The sequence below is a fragment of the Acanthisitta chloris genome, unplaced genomic scaffold (genome assembly GCF_000695815.1).
Source record: "Acanthisitta chloris isolate BGI_N310 unplaced genomic scaffold, ASM69581v1 scaffold8228, whole genome shotgun sequence".
NCBI classification, from domain to species: Eukaryota; Metazoa; Chordata; class Aves; order Passeriformes; family Acanthisittidae; genus Acanthisitta; species Acanthisitta chloris.
Genome location: NW_008685295.1, coordinates 14,517 through 28,073, shown reverse-complemented (window position 1 = coordinate 28,073; position 13,557 = coordinate 14,517). Strand labels below are relative to the sequence as shown.

The 13,557-nt window shown below is 39.8% G+C and overlaps 1 protein-coding gene across 1 annotated transcript in view; it reads right to left on the bottom strand.

Moving 5' to 3' along the window:
* Nucleotides 1-13,557, bottom strand: part of LEMD3 (LEM domain containing 3) — a gene marked incomplete at its 5' end in the record, with an annotated part of 45,278 nt that overhangs the window by 17,208 nt on the left and 14,513 nt on the right. The window contains 2 exons of the mRNA XM_009079694.1: nt 8,306-8,369; nt 10,657-10,694. Coding sequence (XP_009077942.1) covers nt 8,306-8,369; nt 10,657-10,694 — 102 coding nt within the window. The remainder of the gene's footprint in view (nt 1-8,305; nt 8,370-10,656; nt 10,695-13,557) is intronic.

Below are 13,557 nucleotides of genomic sequence, written 5' to 3'. Positions count from 1 at the left end.
AAGTCTTCTAGGTATTCATCCATTTCAGACTGTATCCTTGTTTGGCAAGAACTGAAGTCTCTGGGGTCTTTTTAATACAGAAAAAGCACATCAGTCATACTTTGACTGAACAAACTGGCTTGTGAGAGTTGGGGGATGAGACCCTTCTGCTAAGGAGCTTTTCTTTGGTTGTTTTGGTTTTTTGAATTCTCTAGATAAGCAGGAAAGCCCATTTATGAAATAATTAATAAAGAAGGAGGATAATAGACAAGAAAATAAACAAAACACACAAGCAGAAGACACATTGTGAAAAAGTGAATTCTTAAAAGTAAGTTTTAGGATTTTCCATCTTTTGGGAACAGAATTATCTTTTACGAAAGGACAAAAGCTCCCTTAGACAGGGAACTACTGAATTACTTTAGTAGTTCTAAATTCTTATTTGCCTTCTTCCAAGAATTACATTTATGTAGCATTCAGCCAGCACACTGATTTCACAGCTTCTGGTCTCATCTTCACAAACAGCAGACAGTTTCCTCTCAGTTCCACTTCTAAAATTTTTCTCAGACTATCTTCCCTCTGAATGAGCTTAACAGTTAAAAACATCTTTGCTGCCTGGGCTCTGACAATGTCTAAGGCCCATCAGTTCAAATTTCCCTCATGCAATGCTGGGGCAGGTAAGAGGGGAATAAAAGTCACTTTAATTTTGCCTCCCACCCTGGAAACAGGTAAACTAATCAGAGTTACAAAGTTTCAGTCCTGTATAAAAAGCTGCTGGAGATGCAATTTCTCATTCCAACACATCTATTGCTGAGAACCATTTAACAGCTGTCATCTGAGAAACTTATGAATTTGAAAGCTTGCAGAAAGTTAGGCATTTCACAAGACAACCTTCTGTTTTACTGCAACAGCAGGATACTCCTATAAGCCATTTCAGTCACCGCTTTAGCTAATAGTTCTGCAAATGAAGGCTTACTTTGAATAACTTTGGTGCAATCATTAACCACTTGGCCTGGAAACCCACTTTCCATAGTCTGAGCCAAAAATGTTTCCCAACTGTTCCATCTGAGGCCCTATATCCAGGAATAAAACTGAGCACAGGCAAAAAAAAAAATCTTTACACAAGTCTGCTGAAAGATACATCTGAGTTCTTTGTAAAAACAGCCCTTCTGTTGTAATGTCTACTGTGAGCTTACAGAAAGCATGGATCTTTGTACTTAAACTTTCCTTGGGCACAGATCACTAATTTCAAGTGCAAAGAACCTTTCCATTTGCTTTTGCAGGGAGGCAAAAAGTAGCACATGCCAGCAAGGACCACAAAACTACCTTTTAGTTTATGTTAGCATACCTGGGCAATCCACTTAAGAAGCTGAATTACTCTCCTAAAAACACTAATAAAAAGCAACTAAAGCTTCAGTTCTAAAGAAACATTTAAGTCTGTTCTCTCAATTGTTTCTAATATAGAAACCAAGTCAGATCTTTTTCCATGCAACTAGAATATTTGAAACTGACTTTCATTTGAGCGACTAACTTATGATCTGCAGCACATCCAGAAATACTCAAATTTGCTTTTATTTGCATTTTCTTTACAACACTGTGGAACACCAGAACTTGCTAAATAGCTGTTCAGTCACTGGTTGGAAACAGCACAGCATCAATTACCCGAAGAACTAAAGATTAAGTAGAGCGACAGAACAGAGCACCTGTGACAGCAATCAGATACAGTAGCTGACGCTTGAAATTAAGTAATATTAGTGTTTTGCCAGGATTTTTTTTCCAGCCATGGATTTATCAGTAAGCCTTATTATGTATGAAGCCTAACTCCCGCCTGTATCTCAAGGACCTGTGCTGTCCACTAGCTCAGAAGGCAACTGTCTAAGTCTAACAGATCATCATGCTGTGGAGAACGCCAAGCAAAAGAAACAGCTGACAGAAAAAAAAAACTTTATTTAGAAGAAAGCAGGGTCAGATCCATGGCTGCTTCCTCTGGGTACAGAGGTTAGGTTTATTCATTTTGCAAGCCTGACTGAATATGGATGTGAACTATTGAAGTCTCTTCATGAAAGACCCAGACATCCAGTAACTGAAGGAAGTTAATTTAAATAAAGCACATATTTTGGTTTAGCAGAAAGTGGTAGACACTGAAATATATACTGTCTATAAAAAACCTGCTGTTTTGAAGAATGGCTAAACCATTCAAGATGAAGACAGGAACAAACACTTCAATGCAGAACTGGGTAAGTAGATACTGCTTCTCCCTTTAGTTTCTTGTGAGGCTGGCATTACTCACTGTAGGTTTGGCAGACTACTAATTCTGAGAACAGTAATGCTTTAAAGGCAATCTATTTATATATATGATAATTAAGTAAATTGACATCATATCAGAGCACCACAGTACAGAGTAAGTATCTAGAGCTGAACACAGTAGATGAAGTCAAATAAAATTAATGAAGTGTTACCCTTATACTTCCTTCAAAAAACTTTGTGTTTTACCTTCTAAAATAAAAGACCCATCACTTGTTCTCCAACTGAAGTTGACAAGGCAAGAAACTAGCTCAGTAAAAATATAACAAGTCTAATAAAATTGAGAGCTAGAAACCAGACTTTGAAGGGACCATCTTTATAGTAGTTAAGATGTTGAATAAAGCTTAATAGAACAGACTACAAGTTTCCAGCCTGCCTTTTTAATATTAATAGTTATAACATGAACAAATGATTCATAGCCAAGTATGAAATGAGAGAAACTTTTCCAAGTATGTGACAGAGAGACCTGAAAAACACCACTTTTAGTAAAACTGTATTTCTAACTTCTGTCTCTTTTGAAGTGGTGCACTGTGTACAAGATCAACACTTTTAAACCCTGCATCTCCCTAGTAGCTTTCTATGCCTTTTAAAGAGATTCCAGATATTCTGCCAGGTCTACATCAATAAGGTATTCAAAAATGCATGGCAGACTTCTTCCCCTCATACCTTTTAAAACTTGGCACTGAGGATAATTTCTGTCTAAGTGAAGATGTATTAGGTCCTTCTTCAGACTGTATGAAAGCTACTCTGCTGAGCAACCAGGTAATCCTGCAATACAGCTTCAGTGTGGGGTATCATCTACCCAGAAAGGATATCTGTATTTTTTGAAAGGAATTACCAAAGATTGTCCTGGCTAGAAATAGTCTAATAGAGAGTAATGCACCTTTGAGACTTGGGGAAGAAAGCAGTTATCTTGAAGCATACAGATTTCTTCTCATAAGGCAGGCAGGTAAAGATTTTTTTAAGTCCATGTGCATATAAGTAAGCACCAGTTAATGAAGAAAAGTCCCTTTCTTTCACAAATGTAGAAATTAGGTGCTAAACCTTTTCATCTGTGAAGTACACTGCTTACTGCATGGCCACCCAAAGGCCAGATGACACACTGAGTGGACAGCAAGCTGTTGCACTCTTAACAAAAGACAGAGGCAAACAGCATAACCCACTGCATCCAATTTGCTCAAGTCAGTGCTACACTGCACACATCATCTGTGGGTCTCCTAAGACATTCCTACACACCACAGGTTAGCGACCCCCTATGGGAAAAAAAATCTTTCGGCATAGAATTATCTACTACCATCTATTAAATATGAAACAGTTTGAAAAAGATAAAAACATGTCAAGATGTAATTGACCTGTGAACTGATCAAAACTGCAAGGCATACTCAGTCAGAAAACAACAAAATGAAGACTAAAGTCACTATTATTTTGCATGTATCCAGGTTAAACATCATTCTTGCACTATTTTGGGTTAAAGGTGGAGTTACCCTCTATGTGAGGCAACACTTAGAATGTATCAAGCTATGTCTTGGGATGGATGATGAATGAGTAGAGAGCTTATGGCTTACGATAAAAGGGTAGACTAGTACGGGTGACACTGCTGTGGGTGCTTACCACACGCCACCTGATCAGAAGGAAGAAGTGGATGAGGCCTTCTACAGCCAGCTCAAAGCACCCTCAAAGTCACAGGCACTGGTTCTGTGGGGGACTTCAACTACCCTGACATCTGCTAGAGAAGCAACACAGTGAAGCACAGTCCAGGAGGTTATTGGAAAGCCTTGCTTACAACTTCCTGTCACAGGTAGTGAATGATCCTGCAAGGAACAATGTGCTGCTCACCTTCATACTAGCAATTCTACAGCCAGCTCAAAGCACCCTCAAAGTCACAGGCACTGGTTCTGTGGGGGACTTCAACTACCCTGACATCTGCTAGAGAAGCAACACAGTGAAGCACAGTCCAGGAGGTTATTGGAAAGCCTTGCTTACAACTTCCTGTCACAGGTAGTGAATGATCCTGCAAGGAACAATGTGCTGCTCACCTTCATACTAGCAAACAGAGATTGCTGGAGAGTAGAGAGCTTATGGCTTACGATAAAAGGGTAGACTAGTACGGGTGACACTGCTGTGGGTGCTTACCACACGCCACCTGATCAGAAGGAAGAAGTGGATGAGGCCTTCTACAGCCAGCTCAAAGCACCCTCAAAGTCACAGGCACTGGTTCTGTGGGGGACTTCAACTACCCTGACATCTGCTAGAGAAGCAACACAGTGAAGCACAGTCCAGGAGGTTATTGGAAAGCCTTGCTTACAACTTCCTGTCACAGGTAGTGAATGATCCTGCAAGGAACAATGTGCTGCTCACCTTCATACTAGCAAACAGAGAAGGCCTTGCTGGAGATGTGAAGGTTGGAGGCAGTCTTGGCTGTAGCAACCATGAGATTGTGGAGTTCAGTATCAGGCAAGGAGGAAGCAGGGCGGCAAGTAAGACTGCAACCATGAGCTTCAGGACAGCTAACTTTAGCCTCTTTTGGGATCTTCTTGGAAGAATCCTATGGGAACAGGCCCTGCAGGGCAGAAGGGTCCCAAGAGAGTTGGTTGATACTCAAGGATCACTTCCTCCAGGCTCAAGAACAATGTATCCCGATAAACAAGATATCAGGCAAAGGAGGCAAGAGACCTGCGTGGATGAATAAGGCACTACTGTCATTACTCAAGCATAAGCAAGCAGGGTCAGGTCACTTCAAAAGAATATAAAGAGGCTGTCAGACTAAGTAGAAATGAGACAAGAAAGGTCATGGCCCATCTGGAATTAAATCTGGCCAAGGATGTCAAGGACAAGAAGAGATTCTTCAAATACATCAATACCTAAGGAAAACTAAGCATAATGTGTGCCCACTACTAAATGGAGGAGGGATCCTGGTAACAGAGGATGCAGAGAAGGCAGTTACTGAAAGCCTTCTTTGAATTGATCTTCACTGACAAGGCCAGACTCTCAAGAATCTCCCTCAGGGTAAAGGTATATTGGAAGGAAGACTTTCCCTTGGTCAAGGAAGACTGGGCTAGAGAATACCTAGACAAACTTGACATCCACGAGTCCATGGGCCCTGAGAGGATGCGTCCATGAGTGCTGAGAGAGCTGATGGAGACCATAGTGAAGACACTCACAATCATCTTTGAAAGGTCATGGCCATCAGGAAAGGTGCCTGAGGACTAAAAGAAAGCAAATGTCACCCTGATCTTTAAAAAGGGCAAGAAGGAAGACTCAGGCAACCACCAGCCAATCAGCCTCGTCTCAATCCCGGGGAAGGTGATGGAGCACCTCATTCTGGAGGCCATCTCTGCCCACAGGGATGACAAGAACATGATCAGGAATAGTCAGCATAGCTTCACCAAAGGTGAATGCCTGACCAACCCGACGGCCTTCCATGATGAAATGACTACCTGGATGGATGAGGGCAGAGCATTGGGTATTGTCTACCTTGACTTCAGCAAGACTTTCAACACTGTCTCTCATAATATCCTCATAGGAAAACTCAAAGTGTGGACTGGATCAGTGGACAATGAGGTGGATTAAGAACTGGCTGAATGGCAGAGCTCAGAAGGTTGTTTTCAGTGGCACAGATCTAATTGGAGGCCTGTCACTAGTGGTGACCCACAAGGTTCAATACTGGGCTAAGTACTGCTTAACTTATTCATCAAGTCTCCAAAAAGGGCAAGAAGAAGGACCCGGGGAACTACCAGACAGTCAGTCTCACCCCCGGGGCGGGGAAGGTGATGGAGCACCTCATTCTGGAGGCCATCTCTGCCCACAGGGATGACAAGAACATGATCAGGAATAGTCAGCATAGCTTCACCAAAGGTGAATGCCTGACCAACCCGACGGCCTTCCATGATGAAATGACTACCTGGATGGATGAGGGCAGAGCATTGGGTATTGTCTACCTTGACTTCAGCAAGACTTTCAACACTGTCTCTCATAATATCCTCATAGGAAAACTCAAAGTGTGGACTGGATCAGTGGACAATGAGGTGGATTAAGAACTGGCTGAATGGCAGAGCTCAGAAGGTTGTTTTCAGTGGCACAGATCTAATTGGAGGCCTGTCACTAGTGGTGACCCACAAGGTTCAATACTGGGCTAAGTACTGCTTAACTTATTCATCAATGTTTTGGATGAAGGAGCAGATGCCTGTTCAGCATGTTCACTGATGACGGAAAGCTGGGGGGAGTGGCTGATACCCCAGGGCGCCCTGCAGCCATTCAGAAGGATCTCAGTAGGTTGGAGAGATGGACAGAGAAGAACCATCTGAAATGCAAAGGCAAATTGAAAATCCTGCATCTGGGGAAAAATAACCCCAGGCATCAGTACAGGCTGGAGGCCAACCTGTTGGAAAGTAGTTCTGTGGAGGACCTGGGGGGCCTCATGGACAACAAGATGACCCAGCAGTGTGCTCTTGTAGGGCCACATCTGGAGTATCGTGTCCATTTCTGCGCTCCTCTCTAAAAGAGAGACACGGTGATCCTGGAGCAGGTCCAGTGGAGGGCAACAAAGAACAACTGGAGGAGGACAACAAAGCTGGACAAAATGGGACTGAAACATCTCTTATGAAGACAGGCTGAGGGTGTTGGGCCTGTTCAGTCTCAGAAAGACATGACTCAGAGGTGTCCTCGTCAATGAATACAAGTATCTGAAGAGAGGGTGTCAAGAGGCTGGAGCCAGGCTCTTCTCAGTGGTGCCAAGCAACAGGACAAGAGGCAACGTGCAGAAACTGTTGCACAGTAAGTTCCATCTGAATACAAGGAAGAACTTTTTACTGTGTGAGTGAGCACACACTGGAACAGATTGCCCCAAGAGGCTGTGGAGTCTCCCTCACTGGAGATACCATCTGAACGCAATCCTGTGCAATGTGCTCTAGGACGCTGCTTGAAGAAGGCTGGACCAGATGACCCACTGCAGTCCCTTCCAACCTTACCCATTCTGTGATTCTGTAATGTAAACAAGAAATGTGTGGGGTTTGTCTAAACATCTATTTTATTCACTGCAGATACTATAAATGCTCTGGAAACAAAAAGCTTTCGCAAGAAGATTACTGTTGAAATTCAAAAGGTGTAACAGAGCTGCTCAAGTTTCTCACAGATTTCCTATAAAGCTCTGACATATTCAATTGTTGGCTTTGTATCTGACTCAGAGTTGTTTCCACATTTTTTCTTTGTGAAATGTCTGCAGCACCTGATAATAATGGAAAAGCCATTGTGGTGAATCCTGCTGTTGCAAACAAATAGTTGGCACACAGAGTAGAAAGACCTCCTAAATACATTATGGATTAAATAAAGGTGATAAATAAATGGTTTAACAGCCATGAAGCAGACTCTGCTGTTAGCCACATTCATCAGATGCCAAAGTTATAAACACAGCCTTAAGTTTACCATTTCCTGATTGTGATGTGTAAGCAGAGTATCTGTTCAGTTTAAAGCTGTGATCATTACAACTCTAGATAAAAGCACCTTATTTTTCACTTTGAATATTCAATACTACTAATCCCTAAACACCATGTGACACATTACTGTACACAACAGTTGGACTATTTTGACTAACAAGGCAACTTTGTTCAACCACCACTGTTCGCGGTATTAGCAACCATTTTATCATTGTTGCAAAATACCTTGTTTTTCAGACAATTTTCCAACATAGGGAATTAACTACCATTTAAAGAATTACATATTCCTCTCCACATATAGCATATTCAAACCTTTTAACAACACCAGATAAATAAAGCATTAAGACACTAGGTCAAAAACCACACAGGAGCACAATAATTCAACAGCTTATCCCCTTAACTAACGTTGCAACAAAAGGTGCTACAGTGGTGGAAAAGACTGTGTCAGTGAACCACACACAGGATTTCCAGTCTCCCAAAATGGAACTCTAAATGGCTATCAGGGCCCCAGTTGTTCAAATCACTATCTGAGCATGGGCTACACATTGTAGCTGTTCCCATAACACTACAATACAATATTTTTAAACTGTTACCTGCTACTTGTGCCAATTTATCATGAAGTGCATATAAGCTGTTCATCATGATACTTTCATCTTCCTAGAATTAGAAAAACACATTAATGTTAAAACAAACAGTAGTAGAGATGGTTTTTTTTCCATTTACCCCCAGAATCTTTATATACCATGAGAAAAAAATGGGGTTTACACATACAGGTGGAAAGCTCTAATGTTTCATGCAAAAATGATGAAGGCAATAGATTTTGAATCAAATTATTCACTACATTGAATTTTCAGATCTTGACTGAAACTAAATTAATTTGCAGCTTGGACTCTGATGGATCTGCCAGTTAAAGCCAAGAGATTAAAAGGTTATTTTAATATCGCTAAGAGAATAGTGCAATGACCTAAAAGATGTGTATGGGTGTTTGGGGCTTTTTTTGGTAGCTACTATGTAAAAACAAGTGTTTTATTCTTAATAAATGTGCAGTCGCACTTCATACAAGCAATGTTAAAGCACCATTTGGTTGCATTCCCATATAACATTCACAGCAAAGTAAGAATTTTGCTGTCTACCTTCAAACTACAGTAATTTAAAAATAAACAAAAACTAAAATAAACACAAACCACACCAGAAAGCTGTGGACTGCACAATCCTGTTGATATTTCCTGCATATGCCACTAGTATAAAAAGGCCTAATTCCCATAACAATTATATGAAACGTCATAATTGTTACTTACAGAGGAGTTAAACTTATAGATATTGAGCAATTTCATTGAAATACATCCAGAAACATTTTCTATTAGAAGGAATTATTAGAAATATAAAGACAAGGAACATGCAATTACATACACTGAGTACTAAAGGCCATTCTGAAATGTTGAGTTTGAAGTTTCATCAAATGCCTGAGATAAGACTAGACCCTATATGCAAAAAGTATTTTACCAGTTTGTGCATCTGCTGATTATACTCACATTGAAAACACTAACTATATTAATTCTCTGATGCACCAGCACTGTCGACAATTTAAAATGAGAACGGCACAGTTTCTTTTGTGTCAGATAACTGCTACCAAAAAACCAGAATACTTCTTTCATTGATCAAACAATTGACAAATTGTTGGGTTTGTCTATAGGAAATAATTACTAGCATCACCCTATTCTAGTACTACAAAATGATAACTGATATTAAACTGATACAGATGGCACTCATCAGGAAACTAACCATCCTTATTAACTCATTTTCTGGCAGGAAAACACTGGGCATGGCATAAGAGGAAAATCAGTCCTCCAGCATCAGCCGTAATTCAAGTTCCATTTGCTTGCCACTAGGTACATCCATGACTTCACAAACAGCTACACTGAGACAGATGTGAAATACTGTTGTGACCAAACCTTTTTTTGCAAATTAAAGGTTGGACCACATAAAAGAGGAAACTGAACAGTATAATCTTTGTAGTTAACAAGCAATCCAAGGAGTAGGATTACTATGGAACAGTGCAGAAGAAACAGGAGAAAGTAACATACAGAACAGGCTCTCAGGCTGTCAAGCCCAATGAGCAAGCTGCATTATCTCTGTGCTACTAAAGTTATTCTGAAAGAATCCACAGATTTTATCCCACAAAATTCAATTTGTTCAAAAGATTCAGAAACATTTTCTATCCAAGAAACTAGCAAGGTTACCTACTTAGATATGCAATTATTCATTTTTGGAGGGTTCAATTCTAGACATGAAAGAAAGGTAACAAAAAAATCCCCAACGACCCAAACTCCAGAAAAAAAATCCCAATAAAACAACCCCCAAAATCCCTCACACTTGCTTATATATGCCTAGCAAGAGCAGATCACTGTGTTTACAGTCCAGGTCAGAAGAGAGAACCACCAGAACACTTGCTGCAGAACTGATAATAATACAGATAGATGCAATGGTGACATCTCAAAAAATGGTTAGCCTGATATTTCAGAAGAAAGAGCGAATACAGGAACAAGTATCTGTTTCTGAAGGATGCTAACCCTTGCTCTTTCATGGTGCTAAGATCCTGGAGTCTCATGTCAATCATCTCTTGCCAGCTGTGCTTCCAAGGCTGACAAGCCAAATGGTAACAGTAAGAGACAAACTGTTAACATTTATTGTCAAATTTTACAACACTTTTTTTACAACACAAATGATGTAATATTTGTAGTCAACATGCCACAGCCTATTCTTGGAGCCCTAGTTATATTGCCCAAGAAAAAAACAAAACGCAAACGTGAGACATCAGTTACAAGAGGTATGGTCATTTCATGCAAAACATTCTGAAACTGCACCCTTCTGAACAGATCTACCTTGTTTTTATACCAAAAAAAAGTGATAGATTAAAATCTCAGTATTAAGTGATTTTACTTACTTGTATTTTGTGTGGTTCTTCACTAAAGGGATTCTTGACTGTCAAAAAAAAAAAAAAAAAGACAAAATTACTTCACTCTGGAGTCTGACAATACTAAAAAGGCATAACCACACTGTAGCTTTATGACAACACTATAAGAGTTTGATAAAAACAAAGTCCATAGTATTACAAAAAATAAAGACAGCTATTAACTTTACCCTAACTCTGCATTTGATATTGCAGTATATTAGCATTTAGGTTAAACTGGAATTTTGTATGTCTGCAAATTTCACAATGATTTCCATGCAAACAAAACTGTGCTTGCCATTTGCCAAACTCTTGCTTTAATAGCTCAATTGCATTGAAATAATAATGTGAAGGTTTTACATTTCAGCGTCCAGTTTAAAAAAGTAAAACTGCTTTTTTACTAAGCATTAACACACATAACAAAGTTCTACAACTCAGCATTTTCTGTTTTGGCAAGAGTAAGAGATGACACACTGAGAGCTCATGCACTCCCACGTGCAAAGATATCCATAAAATATCAAGAGTTGCCTCCCTAACAGTCAGCTGATTGACAATACCTTGATTTCTGAACCACAACCATGATTAAACTGATCAGTTAATTTAGTTATAAATGGGAAACATAAAGATGGACATACTAGAACAAATTCATGGCAACATTTCTCATTTAGGAGAAATGGAGGATACAAAAGAAACTAAGGATCAGCTTATAAACCAGGGTCCCCAAACCTCAGCCATGTGTACCTGCATCTGACTAAGTAACTGAAAAAATATTACTTTGTAAGAAAAAAATATTTCTAAAACAATGTAATTTTTATTAACTGCACACACTTCTGCAGTACTCTTGGCAGCACAGAGATGCTCACCCACTTTGCCTTAGTTTTGAACTGCAAGTTTGAAGTAGGAGTGATCACCATTTCTTGGCTCCTACAAGTAGCAATGGTAAGGTTCACGTTTCTACAGTTACAACCAACAAATGATGTATAAAACAGCAGGACAATGAAAATGCTTCCTGAACAAAGCAAGTTTGACTCCCTGTAACTTTGCAAACAGTCTGTCCGTGTGTCTGAGCTCAGAAGAAAACGATGCCTCTTACCTACCCAACAGAAATAAAAGCACTTCAGCTTCTTCTGGTACAGCAAATGGAAAAAAAAACCCAACCCAAACCCACCCGAACACACAGACTGGTTTTCAGACATCCAAACACTTAACTCTGATATAAGATTAATTAAAGCTGATAGAAGCAGATGTTGAAGGCTCTTGCAAACCAAGCCCTACAGCACTTTGTTATTTCACTCTATAGGTGCAAATTATCCAACTAGATTACCAAGCTACCAACTTTACAAAGTTTTATGTCATTCATTCATTACCTCAACAGAATATTACCAGTAAACTTTCAATCTAAATAGTCTAAAATAGGATTACAGCTCAAGATGACTGCCAACCCCCCCAGTTTGATTGTTACTTATCTAGACAAGGATAATTATAGTCTCCAAGGTCAATCTTACTGGATACACATGAAATCCTGATTCCGTGGTTTTAGATTGGAAGGAGTGGGTACACACATGAGTCGCAACAGTGCATAGATTTCAGTATACCTGACAAACATTTTAGCACTGATGAAATCCATAGCGCAAACATATGCAATGCTTCCGTGCCTGCAGAGATGCAAACTGAATGCCATCAGCTGCAATTCTACATACGCTAGGGCAGTACAGCAGCTAAGTGGAGGCAATGGTGGTCATTAGACTTTTCCAACAACCCCAGTGTAAAACCAAATCTCACACATGGGCAACTTGATGTTTAGATAAATTAACACCTTTAATTTATGAAGCAAGCCAGACAAGATGTCAAATGTTTGTGCCTCTCTATCACAAACATATAGTTGTTACAGTGACCAAAAAAACTCAACCACCTATGCTCCAAAATGACCTGTCACAAATTTCAAAACCCTGGTAATTCATCATTTTAACTGACACAATAGGATTTCTATAAAATCCCTCTGAAATTAGCGATCTTATGGCAAGTTAACCAATAAGAAAGGTACATTTTATATACAATGTTATATAGTTTAGGATGATAGATGCCTTAAGAGGCAGGTATGCTAAATGAAACTGCAGCAATTTATCAGCTGCATATGCAATTAACAACTGTTAATCAATCTGCATCTATTTACCATGCAACCTTGATTCATTTGAGTTAATAAGGCCACTCCTTAACTACTTCAGTAATTCCTCTTCTGATTCCACCCTTCTTTCTTTCGTCCACAATCTAAACTCTTACCAAATCCTCCCACATGCTCCAGTCACAGATGTAATGTTTTCATCTACTCCAACATCTATAAGCTATAACAATATAGCTTTATTGGTTCAAAAGCTTTCCTGACAGTTCTTAAAATACATACCTATAGCTGGAAGACTGACAAGTTCTTGTTCTACCAAAGACTAATTTAATAACTAATTACTTATAGAAGAGATTCTTATATGAACATATCATACTCCCAAGGCTCCTCCTCAAAAAGGGTTTGAGATCTCTACCATGCAACAATTACCAGCCTTGAAAGTAGTCCATCAAGATCATGTTCTAATCTGCTTCAAAGAACAAATGATCATTTGCTTAATGCTACAAAGCTAAAAAGCAGAGAGATAGGAGATTCCTGTCTCAGAACACTGACTGTTGTCCCACGAGGTCCTCCCTCCAGATTAACCAAACAACTGACAAGTGCATCTACTTCTCCTAAAAGAGGCGTGAGGCAACAAGCTACCTGGACATGGCAATCCATTAGAACTGCCCAGACAGCACAAAACTGTAAGAAGGATGGCAGTTTTACCTGGCCCCATGCCAGTATCAGCTGCAGGATGAACAAGCAAGAGTATTTTCACAGGGGGAAAATCTCAA